The 21591-nt window shown below is 44.3% G+C and overlaps 1 protein-coding gene across 1 annotated transcript in view; it reads left to right on the top strand.

The window, feature by feature from the left end:
• Nucleotides 1-8612: 8612 nt before the first annotated feature.
• STT3B (STT3 oligosaccharyltransferase complex catalytic subunit B) overlaps nt 8613-21591 on the top strand; it is a 74983-nt gene continuing 62004 nt past the window's right edge. The window contains exon 1 of the mRNA XM_072153575.1: nt 8613-9372. Within this exon, the coding sequence (XP_072009676.1) occupies nt 9089-9372 (284 nt within the window). The 5' untranslated portion in view covers nt 8613-9088. The remainder of the gene's footprint in view (nt 9373-21591) is intronic.

The raw sequence follows: 21591 nt of genomic DNA, 5'->3' as shown, positions 1-21591 counted from the left end.
AAATTGGGTATGTAAAGTCAAGGAGGCTAAGAGATTAACACTGAAGTCAAGCTCTCCTTCACTGTTATAGATGGTCCTACATCCAGAGACATTATTAATCAGATCTCTCTGTAGTCCGGTGGATGATGTCAAATACAGAGGACGAGGTGTTCAGCATTGGGGAGAGCTTGACTTCAGTGTTAAACTCTCCACCTCCTTGACTTTATACAACAAATTTACATCCCACTTCAAAGTTGATTTTCTGAATGATGCCACTACACTGAACCATGAAAGAAACATGATCTAGAAGGTGCTAATCTGCTTGACAACAAGGCTCTTAGAAGACCTATTTTGGACAGAATACTAATTCTTCGTGTTTTAGGACTTGTGTTAGCTTTTAAAATTCCAAGCCTACTTCCCGATGTATATTTATAGACACAAACACACAGCTGTGACTTCCTCAGTGTATGAGCCTACTGCCCAAACTGCAAAACATAGAGCATGTCCCATTCTTGTCTGTGTTTGCAGCTCTGCCTCTCCATAGAAGTGTGCTGGAATGTAAAAGATGAAGATGCCACACAGGTGCCATCCATGTGCAATCCATATTTGAAAATCAGTTGCTATGTAAGGCTCAGTTCACAACTGTTCTGAGGGTTCCTGTTAAACTCTCAACTTTAGAGTAATGAAAATTAAGAATGGAATTTGAACGGAAAGTCTCTGTCTCTTAAAGTCCCCTTCCATTTTCCATTGACTTCCAGGTATAGAATGTTGGCTTCTGTTACAATTCCAATGTTTTCTGCTATTTCATAAAGGAAGTAGGAACAAACCTTCCAATCATATGATACTGGATTGGGACAAGCTATTGGCATCAATAGCCTTGTCCCAACCAAAATATACGAATGAAATGCAAACTGTTTTTGCAAACATACTTTAAAAATACTGAAGACATAGTGCCCGCAAAAAAACAACAAGTGATCCTTGATTTGCAGCCAGAGAAAACTAGTGTTTGTCAGCAGGAGGCCTTCGTAACAGTTTCATCTCTGACAGAGAAGAAGAAGGATGGTCATTTTGAACAATTGCCTACCTATTGCCCTTAACTACCGATTACAGCTTTTTATTTCTTAAAATTTGTAAGAATTTAAATATTTTGGATATCCTTGATCTAAAGGGCCTAAAAGTGCCAAAATAAAAGTGTCATATAGTTATTTCCATTGTACAACCAGCGATACTATATGATATATCTGCTATACAGATGACACATGGCTGCACTAGATGGTAAATAGTAGAGCATGTTCTAGTCATACCCGTTTTTCACAGATCACACATAGGTTATAGTTCATGGGATCTGGATGCCATATTGAGGCAAATTAACCGGATGTTAACTTCTGTTTTTCATAGCTCATTATTTATTAATTGCTATGTATTGTTAGTAGACTAACACTGGCTGTTATCGCCTTCACCTGCCTCTATCAAGGTTCAAGCTTGGTCAATACTAAAAATGTTCCAGAATAAGAAAGTGGGCACAATCCTTAGAATTCTTTATTTTGGCTACCACAAGACAGAATAATTTGGATTTGACTGAACTATAGCTGAACTTTAATAATAATAATAGTAATAACAATAAAGAAATTGTTGATTTGAGAGTCAACTTAAAAATCTGAGGAGTTCTGGATGCTAAGACCTCCCACGTATCCCTAAATAGGAATGGATAGAAGCCCTCTGATGAGTAATGTGCCTCTTTGTTTCTTATAGTGTGGCTATTTGTGGAGAGTGGAGAATGTGGAGTACAGATTTATTGAGTTTGTTAATGCAATAATTTATTATATTTCTCACGTAGCCGACAACCAAGAAACTGTCGATTGGGATGAATAAAATGAAAGGATAAACTAAATTTCAAAGTTAGAAAAAGTTTCTTTAACACTTAACATTTTTTTTGTAACTGTTGACTTTTAGGCCTCTTTTTCCAGAGTTCAGCATAAGATTTACAGACATTTGGGATTATAGTGTGTAAGCAATCTTTCCTTTTCCTGTTAAATAACTTTACTGTTAATAAATTTATGATAATAACCTAAAACTTGTAAATATTTATGTAATTCCTTAATTTATTCATTTACTTGTCACTACTCAGACCATAGAATGAATCCTTGAATAAAACAGGCAGAATGCAAGATATGGCTCTGGAAATGTGGTCTTATTCTTTTACAATTCCACATTATTAACCCCTTCCTGCCGCCGCCCTTTTTCGTTTTTTGCGTTTTCATTTTTCACTCCCCACCTTCAAAAATCTAGAACTTTTTTATTTTTCCATTTACAGAGCTGAGTGATGGCTTATTTTCTGTGTAACAAATTATACTTCAAAATGGTGGTATTTAATATTCCATGATGTGTGCTGGGAAGCGAGAAAAAAATTCCAAATGCAGTGAAATTGGTAAAAAAAACGCATTTGTGCCGTATTCTTGTGGGCTTGGATTTTACGGATTTCACTGTACGCCCCAAATGACATGTCTACTTTATTCTTTGGGTTGGTACGATTATGGGGATACCTAATTTGTATACGTTTTATACTTGGGTGTACGGAGCTTTGGAAGGTGTCTTTTTTTGCGGATTTTGATGACTTTTACAATGTTATCACTGTATGACCTTTTGATCACTTTTTATATAATTTTGTATTTTTTTTAAATGGCAAAAAAGTGCCATTTTCGACTTTGGACACGATTTTATGATATTTTGCTATATCGGGCATTTTTGGATGTGTCAATACCTAATGTGTTTAAGGTTTTTTTATTATAATTTTTTTTTTACTTTTTTTTTTATTTTTACTATTTTTCAGACTCCCTAGGGTACTTTAGCCCTAGGTTGTCTGTATGATCCTATCATATACTGCCATACTACAGTATGGCAGTATATGGGGATTTTACTCCTCATTTTTTACAATGTGCTGACAGCACATTGTAATGAATAGGTTAACCCGAAGTAGCCTCAGGTCTTCAGAAGACTCAAGGCTACCATGGCGATGGATCGCCGCTCCCCGATAACGTCACGCCGGCGGCGATCAGCGGGAAAACACCCACGATCGGTGGTGGCACCAATCGCAGGTGTTACCGGTAAGCCTTTGCTGCAATATGCAGCAAAGACTTACCGGCTATGGAGAGGGCTCAGCCCGTGAGCCCTGTCCATGCACCCGGCATGTGACGTAGTATTACGTCACATGTCGGTAAGAGGTTAAACTCTTGTTATAGAACCCACAATACTCTCTTCGTTACCCAGTGAAGCTACTGCTTAATCACTAGAAATAACTATTGAAAGCTGTACCGATGCTTATGTGATGAAAATTGAGAGAGAATGATATTTACAATAAAATAAGTATGCTATTATATCATATCTCAAATTCATTGTTCAGATTGTTTATCCACAAAAGCAAGACTTGGAAATTCCAGATTTATACCAGCTTGCATTTTGCAAGGAAAATATGCAACTTGTGAGAATTTTTAACATAATTTTTTCATAAAGGTTTCCTTTAAGAGGATTGTGTCTGAAGAGACTACTGTATGTACTATGCCAGCAAGTGGTTAAAGGGGTTCGCCCACAAGAGAAAGTTCTCAATTTTTACTCCCCTAGTGATGTTTACACAATAAAGATCACTTTAAACCCACTTACTTTACAATTTTACTCGGTTTTATTCCTGTTTTAGCTCCGATAACTCTGGTCAGTGTAAGATTCCAGAGTGTGGGCGGGGACTCTCTTACCAGACATTTCATAATCCCTCTAGTGCTGTGAGATGCTTCATGCTGACAATGTGCTTAGATTATCAGGGTACAGGGTTTATCTACCATTTTATTTATCTTCTGAACATTCTACTAGTATCTGCAACATAGAAAAAGAGATTCCGAGTCATGAGATGGATATAAAACATGACAAACTCCAGGTCTGCTATCTCACCTATAATACACACAGGGTCAACACTGCTATGCGTCTGTCCCTCCGGCCATGTAGAGTAAACTCATCACACTACCTGTTGGCAGGGAATACCTGTGTATGAGCTGGTTATGTAATGCTGAAGGCAGAGAGCACTGCCCTGAGCAGACATCTATAGCTATACATAAGAAGAATCCGCCATAGTCAGAAGATTTACTGTCAGATCCAGGGGCAACAAAAACTGTTTGAATATAGTTTTGAAGGCAATTTTTGGTAAAAGGGAAATGGGCAAGATTTAACATAAAAATAGATTGCTAGAATGGTTATTTCATCCCCTAACTGAGGAGCCTAGTAATTTAGTGGTGTAAAAGCTGGTGATCAATTCCTTTTAACAGTACATACTGTATGATTGCTGCAGCTCCACTTTATCTGTGTGGGAAACATTGTGTGTCAAGGCTAGGTTTATACCACAGTTCAAACCTCTTTTCCTTAATTTTGTTAAAAAAAAAGGAAAGAAAGAAGGTTTAACGTACAGTAAAAAAAACATTGACATCGATATAAATGTTATGTCATCGATTATGTTGTGTTCGTTATGCACGTTTTTTTACAGAAAAAATTATAATGATATAAAATTTACATTGATGTCAAAGGGATTTTTAATTGTTAAATGTTAAACATCTGTCCTTTACTTTTTTTTAACAATGGTAAGAAATGGAGGTTTGAGCAGTAGTGTGATCTAAGCCTTAGACGGAGATATTTAAAATAACCCCTTAAATTCAGGAGGCTAGACGGTTTGGTAAACTAAATACAAAAACTATTCTACTGGTTTAGGGGCTCAAAATCTGCTTAAAGGTTTTCTTAAACTGTACATATCTTTATATAGTTTAGATAACTTCATTTACATGCATAGGTGTAAATAATGATAGCTTTTTCTTCCATGACCCATACTTTTACTATAGCACAGTGGATGGCTGTTTCATATTATGTTGTGAAGCAATCCGCTTCTATACAGTAAAAGCTGAAAAACCTTTATTGTAACTCTATTACAAATAATTGCACCTATCGGCCAAAATAGCTCTCATTTCAACACAACACAATACAGATGTATTCTTTTGACAGGAGCCACATTGGTAGCAACTTGAAGCTGCAATATCTGACTGTGGCACTTTAGACAAAATAATTGTAGAAAATATGTGACGACGCTAAGGAAAAAGAGCTGTGAGGTTGGTGAGTGTTATAAAAATATATCTATAATTAGTTACAGGTATTATACTTTCACACCCTCTGAAGAGACCTGATAATTGCCACTGGATATCTGGTACTAGAATAGAGCTCAGTTATAAGAGAGAGGAATGGATCTAGTTATGCTTGTGATATATTGTGATGCAATCTCATGAGATTACAACATGCAACAGACACAATGGGGCTTAATTACTAAGGGTCTGCGGATCCCATTTCCGACTGACTTCCAACGTTTTCAGGGACTGCACGGCTGGGACAGGTATTTAGAAGGAGATTGTGTCGCCGGCTTTCATGCAACAGAAAATGGGGGGAGGGCTGTCACACGATCCGACAGATTTGGAGCGCAGGATTTAACTTTAAAATTATGTCGTAAGACATGCACTTACATACACCGGGAAGAAGAAGGTGAACTCCAGACAATCTTAGTGAATTTCACCAGAGTGCATTATCGCCGGAACAATGCACTTCGGGTGTGCCCCAATGAGTTGAATTACTATACTGGTAGTCCCCGAGTTACATACAAGATAGGTTCCTTGCGTTTGTTCTTAAAGGGGTATTCCCACAAAGACAAGTTTCTTAACCCCTTCCCGCCGCGGCCCTATTTCATTTTTGCGTTTCCATGTTTCACTTCCCGCCTTCAAAAATCTATAACTTTTTTATTTTTCCATGTAGAGAGCTTTGTGAGGGCTTGTTTTCTGTGTAACAAATTGCACTTCATAGTGGCTGTATGTAATATTCAATGCCAAATGAAGTGAAATTGGTGAAAAAAACATATTTGTGCCATTTTCTTGTGGGCTTGGATTTTACAGCTTTCACTGTGCTCCCCAAATGACATGTCTACTGTATTTATTGGGTTGGTGCAATCACGGGATACCAAATTTGTATAGGTTTTATAATGTTTTCATACATTTACAAAAATGAAAACCTCCTGCACAAACAAATTCTTGTTTTATTTTGCTGTATTCTGGCTCTAATAACTTTTTCATACTTCTGTCTATGGAGCTGTCAGTGATGTTTTTATTTGCGATTTTTGGTGATGTTTTTAATGTTTCTATTTTTAGGACTGCACGGCCTTTTGATCACTTTTTATTGAATTTTTAATATTTTTCAAAATAGCTAAAGATCGGGACTGACGTGCTCAGAAACGCTTTTTAGTAAGCAGCTCCTAGTGACGATAAATGGGGTGACAGGTCCTCTTTAAGAATCTTGTCTTTGTGGGAATACCCCTTTAATGAATGTCTGGACCTGGCTTCTATTGACTGAAGATAGATTTTTGGTATTTGATGTTGACAAATCCGGATGTGACATATGTCCATTCTCAGGGCCGCATCTGCTATGAGGCGAAAAATTAATCTCGCCTCAGGCGGTAGATGCCTGAGCCCTGAAAGAGGCGCCAAAATATGGGGCCACAACGTGGGCGATTCAGGTTGCCATTGCCTGTATCTTTAACATATAAACGCGATTGATGTACAGGTCGGCACAGACTGTTGCTCTTGAGGACCCAGGTGGTGTGGGATGACGTCACGCTGCCTGCTTCCGGACACAGAGCAGGGAATATGCAGAGGGGTCAACGGTGGCGAGGGAACAAGGTGAGTATCTTCTCTGTTATTTTTAGAAATGGGCATATTTTATAACATGAGGGGGGCTGGCTGTGTATATACCATAAAGGGGGTTTGGCTGTATATATACACCATAAAATACCATAATGGGGGTTTGGCTGTATATATACCATAAGGGGGGGGCTGGTTGTATAATATTAAATAATAAGGGGAGCTGTATATTATGTAAGGGGGTGTATATAATGTAATTAGGGTCTGTTGTGTAGTGAGAGGTTTATATGATTTAGGAGCACTGTTATTTAGGTGACTTTATACTGTAAGATTAGTCCACCTTTCTCAGTAACACTTGCTACACGCATTGATCTGAAAAGGGGACAGTGCGTTTCCGTAATGTGTCATCAATAAAGCAACATTTAAACCAATATTAATGAAGTGTGGGCACCTTTCCTGAATGATTACCATCCAGCTAGCGCCGTTCCAGTCACCCCTCCCTGGTCTCCCCAAGAAATAACCACCAAGTGCAGTCTACTAACGGTTTCTGACTGTTGGGCAGCTCCTCCTGGATAGTTAATGAACCTGTATAGTCACCCTGCCTCCCGAGCTGCGCACAGCTGTGGAAGACAGGAGAGGAGAGCAGCAGGAAAGGAGAGTACAGGTGATCCCCTACTTAAGGACACCCAACTTACAGATGACCCCTAGTTACAGACGGACCCCTCTTCCCACTGTGACCTCTGGTGAAGCTCTCTGGAAGCTTTACTTTAGTCCCAGACTGCAATGATCAGGTGTAAGGTGTCTGTAATGAAGTTTTATTGGTAATCCTTGGTACAAAAAAAAAATTTGAAACTCCAATTGTCACTGGGGCAGAAATTTTTTTGTTGGGATCTACAATTATAAAATATTCAGTTTTGATTTACGTACAAATTCTACTTAAGAGCAAACCTATGGAATCTATCTTGTATGTAACCCGGGGACTGCCTGTATATGTTTTTTATTTTCGTTATTATAGCAAAGAAGATGGAGTCCTGTATCACAAGAGCATCATGAGCGGGAGGAACCATAGGAAAAGGAGTATAAACCAGGGGCATTATAGGTGTGGGGGGTAAAGGAGGAGATTTTAACGGCGGCCGAAAAAATTGGAACATAATAAGTGGCTACAGAAAAGGGGAATGATATTGTGCGAGGGGCACAGGAAGGAGGCAGAATACAGCGCCAGAGGTCCAGGAATAGGGTCGGGGTTATAGTTTTGTGGGCACTTTCGTGGGCGGTGAAAACCCTCGATGCAACTTTTGCCATGAGAAAGATCTCCGTGGAGTGCAGTGGCTCATACAGGATGCACAGTCTACATCCTGCGGTAACTATGCCGTGTGTGAATACACGCTTGGAGGGAATCACGTGGAGCTGCGACAGTACAAAGTGCACCTCCACAGCAGGTCCTCCTCAGCTATGTCTGACAATACATGACTGAGGAGGAAGAATAGGTCTGAGTACACACTACTATAGAAGGATCAGAAGCCGCACACTGCCCCCTGCACACCGCAGCCCGTAACAGGTTAACTCATTGTGGTCCAGCCCTGTGCTGTGTCACTGCAGTCACTGGTGACATGGACCTGATGTGCGCAGGTCACGCCTGGACTCGGCCGCTAGTGGTCACCGTGCGTACACGCTTCCGGCAATGAACGAGTGGCCTGCCGGCATTGGTGAGAAATAATTGGATGACGAGTACCAAGGAGCCACGCCCATAACCAACGCTCATTTTCCGCAGTCTCCATAAAGACTCCGCCCTCGCTTTCGCTAATCAACGCCATTGGTGGATGAGACCAGTCAATCATTTGACGCTTTCCTTTTTACCAGTTCATCTGACAGCACGTGCCTCAGGCCCACAGGGAAGTGTTGAGGAGGCCCCGCCCTCCCAGTGACGCCACCGCCAGCAGAAAAGGCGTGCGCTGCGAGTCCATTGTCCGCCACTGGTTCTAGAGATGGCGTAGCTCCGCCTCTCACGTACCTGTCGCTTGTCTATTGGTGGCGAGTTTAGGGTCTGTAAGAGTGGGCGAGGTTTTACGTGTCGCTCCTCCTTTCTCTCAGCGCTGACTAGGAAATGTCATTTGAGCTTTGCGCTGTGGAGCGCTGACCGGCTCCAGCCCCTTCTGCCGGCCTCTTGTCTGGACTACTATCCCGGGAGTGTGATGTGGACGGCGGCCGCTCCGGAGGATTCTTCTACAAGTGCAGCGGAGCGCGGAGACTGGTGTCACCTAACGGACGAGCCCCGTGCCCGCGCATTTTAAACCTCCCTCCTCATTCCCGAACAGTCACCGACCGTCCATAGCCCCCGCCCGCCCCCAACACACACCCCCACCCCGGGAGGAGGAGGAGCGGCCAGCGGGGGGGAATCCAACATGGCGGAGCATGCAGCCCTGGATAATAAGCACAAAGCGGCAACCGCCAACTCCGGGGCCTCCTCCCCCGCCCTGAGCTCCGGGCGCTCGGGATCGGGCTCCTCGGCCGGCAGCAGCAGTAGCGGCAGCAGTGTGGTCGGGCTGTCCGGGGGCTTGTCGCAGCCCGCTGGCTGGCAGTCCCTGCTCTCCTTCACCATCCTCTTCCTGGCCTGGCTGGCCGGCTTCAGCTCCAGGCTCTTCGCAGTTATCCGCTTTGAGAGCATCATCCACGAGTTCGACCCCTGGTGAGTGCGTCCTCCGTGCATTGTGTGCTGCCCCATTGTCAGGAAGGTGACACCTGGCAACACCATGACTGCTGTGCCAGTCATCCCCAGTACTGGTGGGCATAGTGCCCGCACACAGAGAGAGGCACTGCCAGAGCCCCTGCACTTTCTCCTCCACTGAAACTTAATGTGCAGCTGAAAATGAATCTGCCTAGATCTGGTCATGTTGCACCTGTCATGGCAGCGAGGGAGCTGGCATGTCCTGGGTGAGCTGTGTACACACTGCTGGCCACTCTGCCCTGGATCGCCTTGGCTTGTAGTGCCCTGGCGTGGCTAGCAACGGCCTCTTTGTGCTCGACATGTTACTGTTGTATCATGGGGTGATGGGTGCTCTTCTCCAATTGTCTGTGCACCATCGCCCAGTATACTACAATGGTCACCTGTGTGTACTGGGTGACTAGCAGCTCATGGTGACCCGTCTGTCCTACTACACGCTAGATATCATTCTTGGTGGCATGATCTCTGTGAGAACTATCCTAAATTCTCCATGCCCAGCGTGCCCCTTTATGAGAAGTGCCCTGCACCCTCGGTGCCCGGCATGTCCTGATTCTATTTAGAAGTCTCATGTTGAGCGGGCAGTGACTTCTTGTCCCTAGATGCTGGCATTTCGCCCTCATGTTCTCCTTATATAATGTCTTCTGGAGTAAGCAGTGGTGTTTGCTAGTTGACAGGGTTGGCATATAGTGGCTCCCTGACTTCTGACATACTGGGTGACTTTGTAACTGTCAGGGTTGACTAGGCATTGGCATACACTGACTTCCGAGGCTGGCATGCTTTCTCTTTAAAGTGTCTTGGCACACTGCAGTACAATTGTGGGTTAGATGTTGGTGTATTTAATGTGCTTCTATCTAGTAAGAACTGGGACACCTTTGTCTCCATAGCATTACATTACGTGGCATGAAGTGGATGGTGAATCTTTGCCCTCCAGCTCTTTGTTGTAGTGACGTTCTTCCTATGTAGCGTCTCTCCTTCAGAATTCTTGCCCACAACTCCTACGTCTTAATGTTCTCTGCAACGTGCTCCTTATCTGCAGGAGACGACTTTTGGGGAGGGAGGGAGGGAGGGAGGTCTCATCTACCACCCTGCCATATGCCCTTCTCTCGGGTGCACTGTCACATAGCTGTCTGGCACCCGTGAGCGCTGTCACATCCAGAGCCGCCTCCTCACTTAGGCGCCTGTTGAAACTGTAGTGATTATGGGATTGTTGTGGTTTGGATTACACTCCTGCCTCTTCACTATAAAATGCAGGATGCCGGATAACGCTATAAGTATCAATTGATCTGATGTTGGAAGGGATTATTGGTTGTGCACTCTAGGGTGGTCTGCCGAAATAAGCATCTAAAATTTGATGATTCTGCTGTGCAACAATTGTGAAGTTTCGCAATGGCAGAAGTCTGAGCTGAGGAAATTGGGTAAAAAGGATCTGTTGTTCTCCTGACTTGTCTGTCTGGTCTATGAAGTAATTCTTCAACACTGTTTTGTGTTGTTCCTCTGTTATTCCTCCTAAAAGTGGAGAAAAGAAGACTAACTAGCTTTGTAGGGCGCCTGCCAAGTCCATACTCCTGCCATGCAAAGACATCACCTTGTGGACACTTGAAGCATTACACAGACAATTGTTTTCTATTTAACATTTTTAAAGTGTACCTGTAAAGCTAAAGTGTTTTTACCAAATTATGTGATTCCTCCTTTGGAAACAAACAGAACGATGCCTACTTTGTGCTGCTCCCACATGTAAATTCAGTGAACACTGCACAGTGCGTGTACAGGAAGTATATGGTGACAGCCTGACCGCTTCATTAAATGGACGAACAGGGGACATGTAATAAGTGGAAGCAATCATAAGTACATGACGTTTTTAGCATTTGCTGTGTAAGCACTAAGGGTTAATAGCTTAACACAGAGCTGATACTGCGATGACCAGGTGGGGAAGGGGAGCAGCATGAGGTGCAGAGAGAGACAGAGAAAGTTCTATAGAATCAGACTGGGATGGAGGCACTAATGGGGCACAGGGGGGATCTTGTACATCACTATTCTGTGCAGGAGACATCTGCATTCACACATCCAGCTCTGCTACATTCCATGACCTCCTCTGTGAGCAGGGAACAACAGCTCCTCCCCTTCATAGGGCTTGTCAGCTCATGCAGAGGAGGCAGCTATTGCAGCACTGAGGTAATCTGAGGGGGGTAGCAAAGAAACTGCTGCATACAGGTAACAAAGATAATGGGCAAAGTTGTTTTACATCCCAAGAGCTATTGATTTGTGGAAAAAAAAAACCCTTACCAGATACTCTTTAATGTATGTCTGCAAGCTCCTCCCCCTACTGTATCAGACTCTGTTTGAATACCCCCAGTTACTCAGAGGAAGGTCTGTGCAGCAGCATGATGACGAGACCTCGCACACCAGTACTACAATCTTGGAATATAAATTCATTTTTCACAGTCCTGCTGCTACTAAAACAATATGTTTCCACAGCTCTCCAGGGTCAATATCTAACACTATATTCAGCTTCGTCAAAACTGATGGCATTGGGTGGGGGGGAGCGGGAGGTAAGATTTGTGTGTGATGTCGCATACCAAGGCAGTAAATGTCCTGTCGCCTCTCAAATGGTGGTTGTTGTTGGGTGAGGAATTTAACCCCTTATCACCGACACTAGTTTTCAGCTCAATGACCAGACTCGATTTTTCAAATCTGACATGTCTCACGATAATTGGTTATAACTTCGGAACGCTTTAACATATCCTGGTGATTTTGAGAATGTTTTCTCGTGACACATTGTACTTCATGTTAGTTATAAAATTTAAGTGATAAGTTTTGCGTTTCATTCTGAAAAAAAGTGAACATTTGGCAAAAGTTTGTAAAAATTCTTCATTTTCCAAGTTTGAAATGTTCTGGTTTCCAGACAGGAAGTAAAACTACCCAAAAAGTTTGATAATTAACATTTACAGAATATCTGATTTATGTTGGGATGATATTTTATGCTTCCGGTCATTTTTCTAGGATGTTATGAGGTGCAGAACTTTAGGTGCGATTTTTCTTATTTTCATGAAAATTGCCAAAACTCATATTTTGAGGGACAACTCAGCTTTCAAGTGACTTTGAGAGGCCTAAATAATAGTAAAACCCCATAAATTACCCCACTATAGAAAGTTCACCCCTCAACATATGTAAAACAACTTCTATTAAGTCCATTAACCCTTTAAGTGTTTCACATGGGTTAAAAAATATGGACCTGCGATTTAGAAACTAGAATTTTTTTGGAAATACATTCATTTAGGCCAAAACTGACATTTTCAGAATAAATTAAATGATGAAACGCACTGCAACGCTTGATGCCCAATTCCTCCCGAGTGTACTGATACCCCATATGTGGTGGTGAACTGCTGTACGGGCGCACGGCCGAGTATAGAATGAATGGAGGCGCCATTCACTGCAGATTTGTATTGTCACATTGTACTACCTATACATTTTTATTTTTTTTTGGTAATGCGATCATATGAGGGCTTATTTTTTATGGGATGAGATACAATGTATAAATAATTTATTTTGGGAGTCTAAAACTAATTCATGAGATATTATTAACTATTTCAAGGGGGACACAAACAAAATCATCAATTTTTATTTTGGATTGTTAGCATTTTTTTCCCCACTCACCGTAATGTAAAAATAATATTTTATCTTTATTCTCTGGTTCACTACGATTGCGGTGATACCTCATTTATATAGTTTTTCTTATTTTTGCTCAATTTTCCTGAGCAAAACCAATTTTGGAGAAAATCGCATTGTTTTTACTATTGACAACTTTTCAGGGCCATAACTTCTCTATTTTTCTGTTGTCAGATCTGGTTGAGGGCTTATTTTTTGCGAAAACAGTTGTTCTTTTCAGTCATATCATATTAGGTAACGTAACTTTTTTTGATCACTTTTTAGAACATTTTTTGTGATGGTGTTTGATGAAAAATGGTATATTATGGGAAGTTTTTCGAGTTTTTTTTTTACGTAGTTCACCGAGCGGGTTCAATATTGATTTAGATTTATTGTACAGATTAATACGGACGCGGTGATACCAAATATGTACTTGTTTTTGTGTTTTATTTACTTTATTTGCATTTTATGTGTTACTGGGGAGATTATGGGACTTTTATTTTATTTATTTATTTAATTATATTATAAAATGATTTGATTTTTTTTTTTACTTTTTTACATTTTCTACTTCTTGGCTTGAATAAGCGATCATCCGATCGCTTATTCAAGCCTTTACACTGCAATACACTTGTATTGCAGTGTATAGTGAAAGTAACTGAGCATGCTGAGCATGCTCAGTTACATACAGCCGGGTCCTGCCAGGAAGGCAGGACCCGGTGAGAAGAGGAGCCGACAGCCCCGGGTCACTCGTCGGAACCCGGGGCAGCGGCAGGAGGGATCGGATCCCCCGGTAAGCACACCGGGGGGGTCCGATCCACGGGGGACACACTTGCACGCCGCGGTCATGCTTGACCGCGGCGTGCAAGGGGTTAAACACCCGGGATCGGAGTTTTTCCGATCCCGGGTGTTAGTGCCGGGTCTGCGCTGTGATATCACAGCCCGACACCGGCACCAGCGAGACCCGGTGTCCCGAAAACTTCTTCTGATGCGCCGCCGTAGAAAGGCGTCGCATCAGAAGAAGTACCCTTAATGACCGCCGTAAAAACCCGATAGGGCGGTCATTAAGGGGTTAAAGGAGGGTAAGGTCAATTTCACTCTGTAAGCCAACCAGGTCCAACCTTAGTGCAACTACTTTAAGGGTTAATTTGTATCCATGACATGCTGGGTATCTCTGCTATACTTCATCAGTCTCGGGCCATATAGATAGTTTTCTGCTCCTATAACTAGTATCCACGCGGCCCTCTTATTGATTTGGTAATATAAACAAAAATGCCAAGAATCTAACCGATGCGCTGCTTTGTTTCGGTCAAACATTATTTCCTAGATAAAGAAACGGACAATACGTTTCTGGAGCAAACTGCTCCCTTCCACAGGTCTAAAGCAGAATTCCATACTAAAAAGAGACGTGTCACACAAGATTCATAAATGACTGACAGAACTACTATAGCAAATTATTTAAATAAAGTTCTGTACATGTATGTTCTGTCTAATACATAGCCCCCTGTAGTGTGCTGCCTAGTATAGTACCCCATGGTGGGCTAGCAGACCCCCTGCATGCTACCTGAAGCATGAAGCTTTTAATTTAGTGCCTCTGAGTGATTCTATAGTCGTCCCCATGACAGACGCGAGCACTCTGGGTAATTATTTGAGTCAATGTTTGTCGCCTTGACATTGATTCACAGAATACACGGCCTTGACACATGCTCTGGATTTAAGGAAGTAAATGCAGCCAATATGGTTGTCTTTTGTCTAACCTTTGAAATCCTCGAGTCCTGCAGCTTAGTAAAAGGTGTGATGAAAGGCTTCTGCGTTGTGCTTATCAGGCAGTAGGTAGATAATAAAGGGTTATTTTCACCAAGTGCATCGCACCGATTGTGTCTCATAAAGGTCAATGAGCGGGATAGGTAGTTGTACTGGTTTAGTACATACTTATTACTTCTATTATCTGTACACTTTATATTGGATCTATTTATACTGGATGAGGACGCAATGTGTATTGTATACAAGTATGTACTGGTACATTTCCTACATTACAGGAGAAAATTTACATATTTTTCTTTCTGGATTGAGCGGGCAAACGTTCGTGTGCATGTGGCCTCATACTGATATATAACCACTTATTGTAACAACAGTCCTTGTTCCAAAATCTAATATCACAAACCCACTTGGACAAATTCTATTAACGAGCTTAAAGGACACCTGTCATCAGGTCTGTGTCATTATTTCTGTCACCTCTACCTGTTGGAGCAGCTCACATGGATCCATCAGTCTTTTTCTAGTTATTTTATACATTAATCATTGTAAAATCATCTATTCTTTATCATGTAAATGAGGCTGGTCACATGGTCAGAGGCAGTGATGTCACCCCTGTTACCCCTCCCATCTCCTCCCCCTGCTCATGTCTGTGTGTAATATATAGTAAAGCATTGCTGGTGTGTGTGCTTTATCTGCTGACATGCTGCATCCTCCTAATATACATGTGTGACACAGACATCAGCTACACAAGTAACTGACATGTTCTGCTATAACATGGCTGCCTGGTGCTGTTGTATCTCTCCTATACACACACACACACACAGGCGGCAGGGGGCTCCAGCACCAGGAAGCACATCATTATATAGCCTCACATCATTATACAGGCTGTCAGTCAAGCACTGGGGGTGTGGCTGTGCCTCCCACTCATGAATAAGCCGGACAGCTTGAATATGCTAATGACTCATTGGACATTTCACAGGTTATTTGCATACAGCTTTAGGACCTCATTGCTTAGGTTTACAGGCATGTAGAGGGACAATGAAGGGATAGAGGCAATGCTCTCTAATGGCAGTTTATGAAAATATATTTAGTTTAGGGGGTTATTGTGCCTGACGGGATCTCTTTAAGTTGTCCTCTTTTTATGCCCTCTGTCCTCTTTTTATGCCCTCAATCTGTTATACATATTCATCTCTATGTTGCCACTGTTTAGGCCGTGTTCACACCCTGTATTTGGACCTAGTAGTAGGACCTACTCTGTTTTGCAACAATTTTGTGCTCAATGGTAATGCACTAGAGGGTAAGGGCTATTAAAGAATATTCTGATTTATCTCGAAGTGAGCATATTAATGGACTTAATCACCCAGCACCAATAGTTAGAGGTATTCCAGGAATATAAACGTCTGATACAAAAACCCATTAAAAAAATTGAACACAACAAAAATCTGTCATTGAAATTAAAATGAAGCCTTAATAGTTTGTTTTTATGATTCCCCAAATTTTATGGTCTTTCTAAAGTAGGCACAGATATCTCCAAAATGGCCGCCAGTTACAGCTATGACCCATGATCCCTTAGTTCTCTGCTCTTTTATGCTCTGTTCCCAGGGATGATCATCCCGGTGCCTGGCCTTGGGTTACAGGTGAAAGGATTAAAGGGTTAAACATTAATGAACTTTTGTAATAGTTGGTGCTAGTTAGGCTACTTTTATCCTACGGGATTACAGCAATTTTGGACTCCCTTTTTCCTTGAGAATCTTCCTTGGTAAGTAGAGATGGGTGGACCTGATGTTTTGGCATACAGCCCTCGCCTTCCTCCTCTTTCCAGCAGGACCTAGTCAGGTACTGGGAGCCACCACAGGCCCCAGTCCTGTACAGCATACAGCCATCATCCTCCTCCCAGCAGGACCTAGTCAGGTACTGGGAGCCACCACAGGACCCAGTCCTGTACAGCATACAGCCATCTTCCTCCTCCCAGCAGGACCTAGTCAGGTACTGGGAGCCACCACAAGCCCCAGTCCTGTATAGCATACAGCCATCTTCCTCCTCTTTCCAGCAGGACCTAGTCAGGTACTGGGAGCCACCACAGGCCCCAGTCCTGTACAGCATACAGCCATCTTCCTCCTCCCAGCAGGACCTAGTCAGGTACTGGGAGCCACCACAGGCCCCAGTCCTGTACAGCATACAGCCCTCATCCTCCTCCCAGCAGGACCTAGTCAGGTACTGGGAGCCACCACAGGCCCCAGTCCTGTACAGCATACAGCCCTCATCCTCCTCCCAGCAGGACCTAGTCAGGTACTGGGAGCCACCACAGGACCCAGTCCTGTACAGCATACAGCCATCTTCCTCCTCCCAGCAGGACCTAGTCAGGTACTGGGAGCCACCACAAGCCCCAGTCCTGTATAGCATACAGCCATCTTCCTCCTCTTTCCAGCAGGACCTAGTCAGGTACTGGGAGCCACCACAGGCCCCAGTCCTGTACAGCATACAGCCATCTTCCTCCTCCCAGCAGGACCTAGTCAGGTACTGGGAGCCACCACAGGCCCCAGTCCTGTACAGCATACAGCCCTCATCCTCCTCCCAGCAGGACCTAGTCAGGTACTGGGAGCCACCACAGGCCCCAGTCCTGTACAGCATACAGCCCTCATCCTCCTCCCAGCAGGACCTAGTCAGGTACTGGGAGCCACCACAGGACCCAGTCCTGTACAGCATACAGCCATCTTCCTCCTCCCAGCAGGACCTAGTCAGGTACTGGGAGCCACCACAGGCCCCAGTCCTGTACAGCATACAGCCATCTTCCTCCTCCCAGCAGGACCTAGTCAGGTACTGGGAGCCACCACAGACCCCAGTCCTGTACAGCATACAGCCCTCATCCTCCTCCCAGCAGGACCTAGTCAGGTACTGGGAGCCACCACAGGACCCAGTCCTGTACAGCATACAGCCATCTTCCTCCTCCCAGCAGGACCTAGTCAGGTACTGGGAGCCACCATAGGCCCCAGTCCTGTACAGCATACAGCCATCTTCCTCCTCCCAGCAGGACCTAGTCAGGTACTGGGAGCCACCACAGACCCCAGTCCTGTACAGCATACAGCCCTCATCCTCCTCCCAGTCCTGTACAGCATACAGCCCTCATCCTCCTCCCAGCAGGACCTAGTCGGGTACTGGGAGCCACCACAGACCCCAGTCCTGTACAGCATACAGCCCTCATCCTCCTCCCAGTCCTGTACAGCATACAGCCCTCATCCTCCTCCCAGCAGGACCTAGTCGGGTACTGGGAGCCACCACAAGCCCCAGTCCTGTACAGCATACAGCCCTCATCCTCCTCCCAGCAGGACCTAGTCAGGTACTGGGAGCCACCACAGGCCCCAGTCCTGTACAGCATACAGCCCTCATCCTCCTCCCAGCAGGACCTAGTCGGGTACTGGGAGCCACCACAGGACCCAGTCCTGTACAGCATACAGCCCTCATCCTCCTCCCAGTCCTGTACAGCATACAGCCCTCATCCTCCTCCCAGCAGGACCTAGTCGGGTACTGGGAGCCACCACAAGCCCCAGTCCTGTACAGCATACAGCCCTCATCCTCCTCCCAGCAGGACCTAGTCAGGTACTGGGAGCCACCACAGGCCCCAGTCCTGTACAGCATACAGCCCTCATCCTCCTCCCAGCAGGACCTAGTCAGGTACTGGGAGCCACCACAGGCCCCAGTCCTGTACAGCATACAGCCCTCATCCTCCTCCCAGCAGGACCTAGTCAGGTACTGGGAGCCACCACAGGACCCAGTCCTGTACAGCATGCAGCCATCTTCCTCCTCCCAGCAGGACCTAGTCAGGTACTGGGAGCCACCACAGGCCCCAGTCCTGTACAGCATACAGCCATCTTCCTCCTCCCAGCAGGACCTAGTCAGGTACTGGGAGCCACCACAGACCCCAGTCCTGTACAGCATACAGCCCTCATCCTCCTCCCAGCAGGACCTAGTCAGGTACTGGGAGCCACCACAGGCCCCAGTCCTGTACAGCATACAGCCCTCATCCTCCTCCCAGCAGGACCTAGTCAGGTACTGGGAGCCACCACAGGCCCCAGTCCTGTACAGCATACAGCCCTCATCCTCCTCCCAGCAGGACCTAGTCAGGTACTGGGAGCCACCACAGGCCCCAGTCCTGTACAGCATACAGCCCTCATCCTCCTCCCAGCAGGACCTAGTCAGGTACTGGGAGCCACCACAGGCCCCAGTCCTGTACAGCATACAGCCCTCATCCTCCTCCCAGCAGGACCTAGTCAGGTACTGGGAGCCACCACAGGACCCAGTCCTGTACAGCATACAGCCATCTTCCTCCTCCCAGCAGGACCTAGTCAGGTACTGGGAGCCACCACAGGCCCCAGTCCTGTACAGCATAAAGCCATCTTCCTCCTCCCAGCAGGACCTAGTCAGGTACTGGGAGCCACCACAGACCCCAGTCCTGTACAGCATACAGCCCTCATCCTCCTCCCAGTCCTGTACAGCATACAGCCCTCATCCTCCTCCCAGCAGGACCTAGTCGGGTACTGGGAGCCACCACAGACCCCAGTCCTGTACAGCATACAGCCCTCATCCTCCTCCCAGTCCTGTACAGCATACAGCCCTCATCCTCCTCCCAGCAGGACCTAGTCGGGTACTGGGAGCCACCACAACCCCCAGTCCTGTACAGCATACAGCCCTCATCCTCCTCCCAGCAGGACCTAGTCAGGTACTGGGAGCCACCACAGGCCCCAGTCCTGTACAGCATACAGCCCTCATCCTCCTCCCAGCAGGACCTAGTCGGGTACTGGGAGCCACCACAAGCCCCAGTCCTGTACAGCATACAGCCCTCATCCTCCTCCCAGTCCTGTACAGCATACAGCCCTCATCCTCCTCCCAGCAGGACCTAGTCAGGTACTGGGAGCCACCACAAGCCCCAGTCCTGTACAGCATACAGCCCTCATCTTCCTCCCAGCAGGACCTAGTCAGGTACAGGGAGCGACCACAGGCCCCAGTCCTATACAGCATACAGCCCTCATCCTCCTCCCAGCAGGACCTAGTCAGGTACAGGGAGCCACCACAGGCCCCAGTCCTGTACAGCATACCGCCATCCTCCTCCCAGTCCTGTACAGCATACCGCCATCATCTTCCTCCCGGCAGGACCTAGTCAGGTACTGGGAGTTATTACAGGCCCCAGTCCTGTATGACATACAGCCATCCTCCTCAGTCTGTCCTGTCAGTCTATATGATCCATTGCATTTTCTTGCTCCAATAATGGATACCATAATTCTATAGAAAATTTCTAATGAGTACAAACCAGTCTGTAATATATTAGATTGCATTTCCCTTTGCTAAATGACTGTGGTATGGCTTGATTGGCGTGATTGGTATGAAATGCACCTGACAATGGTGTACTACCAGCCCCGTATCCAGGAATATTTTCTATTATAGTTGTATTTGTCTCACTTGACTATTATATGAATACCCTACAGTCTAATTTCATTACTCCATAAGATGTTGTGTTTTACAGCTTAAATATGCAAATTAAAGTGTGTTACCAGCAAAGACTTTATTACCAGCGACAAATGGCGAACTTTTTTATTAATCAGTCAGTGTGAATCATCTCTGTGATGTTTCTGTTTGCTGGATGGGGCTTTATAGCTGATCTAGCTCAGAGAGACTTTAATGTTTTAGTTATTAGGGTTAAGAGAGGTAAATTACTGTTCACTTATATAGAATCTTGTGTGTCCTGTAAAAAAAAAAAAAAAAAAATCAAGACAACTTGTCAATGTCCTATCTAGTGTGTAGTCATAATAGATGGCGGGCATTTGATTTCTTTCTAAATCATTCTGTGATCCACAAAGGAAGATGTATCCATGTGGTGCAGGGTCCACCCGAGCAAAGTAAGGCCACACTTGTTTTTTTTTTTTTTTTTTTTCTGGGACAGATTCATCATTGTGTTAAAAAGAACCTGCCATTTAAATTAACCCACCTAAAATAAAAAAAACTCCATTAAAATTATGATTATAAAGCATTGCCCTTATCCCTTAATGACTCATGTGCATCACTGCAATGTAAAAAACAGAAAGAAAAAAAAATTGTAAACTTCTGTGCAACTCGATGAGTGCTGCATATCAAATTTTACTTGCGTTGACCTACCTCCTTGTTTCTGATTTACAGGTATTACTGCTAGGTTATGTTGCTGTGTGAAACATTGAGAGCTCTGTTAAATCATTGGGCATGTCATGTGACCAGGGGGATGTCAACTAAGGTCCTTTTACATTTGCAACATATACCCCATGTATGTATCTGAAATCACAGCATGGTGGAGGGGGAGGTGTAGAAGTCCATGGAGGCATGCTGTGATTTCATGTGATCAGATACATGAATGGCGAAATATTTTGTCTATATATTTGAGCCAGTATTCTGCTTGACTATATAGGGCATGTCTGAAAGCTCTGCAACAGATTTTTGCTGGAAATTTTATCCTGAATTTCCTGCAAATCAAATATTAACAATAAATCCTCATTCTGTTATTTGGTGACCCATTAACTGTCAATGGTTGAAATAAGACAATGAAGTCCCTGAAAATACACACCTTCTATTTTTATTTTTATTTTTTTTTTAGCAGACCTCAGACTTCACGTGTAATTAAAAAATTTGTAATTAAAATCTGGATATCCATGGATGTTTAGTAATAAAAGGATTCAATATATTTTAATTTTAAATAGTCTGTCACCAGATTGTAACCCTCTATACTAGCAGCACCTTAATGTAAGTTATGAATGAGCTTTC

This window comes from Engystomops pustulosus, chromosome 5 (genome assembly GCF_040894005.1).
Source record: "Engystomops pustulosus chromosome 5, aEngPut4.maternal, whole genome shotgun sequence".
NCBI lineage: Eukaryota > Metazoa > Chordata > Amphibia > Anura > Leptodactylidae > Engystomops > Engystomops pustulosus.
This window is presented reverse-complemented; position numbering and strand designations above follow the sequence as displayed.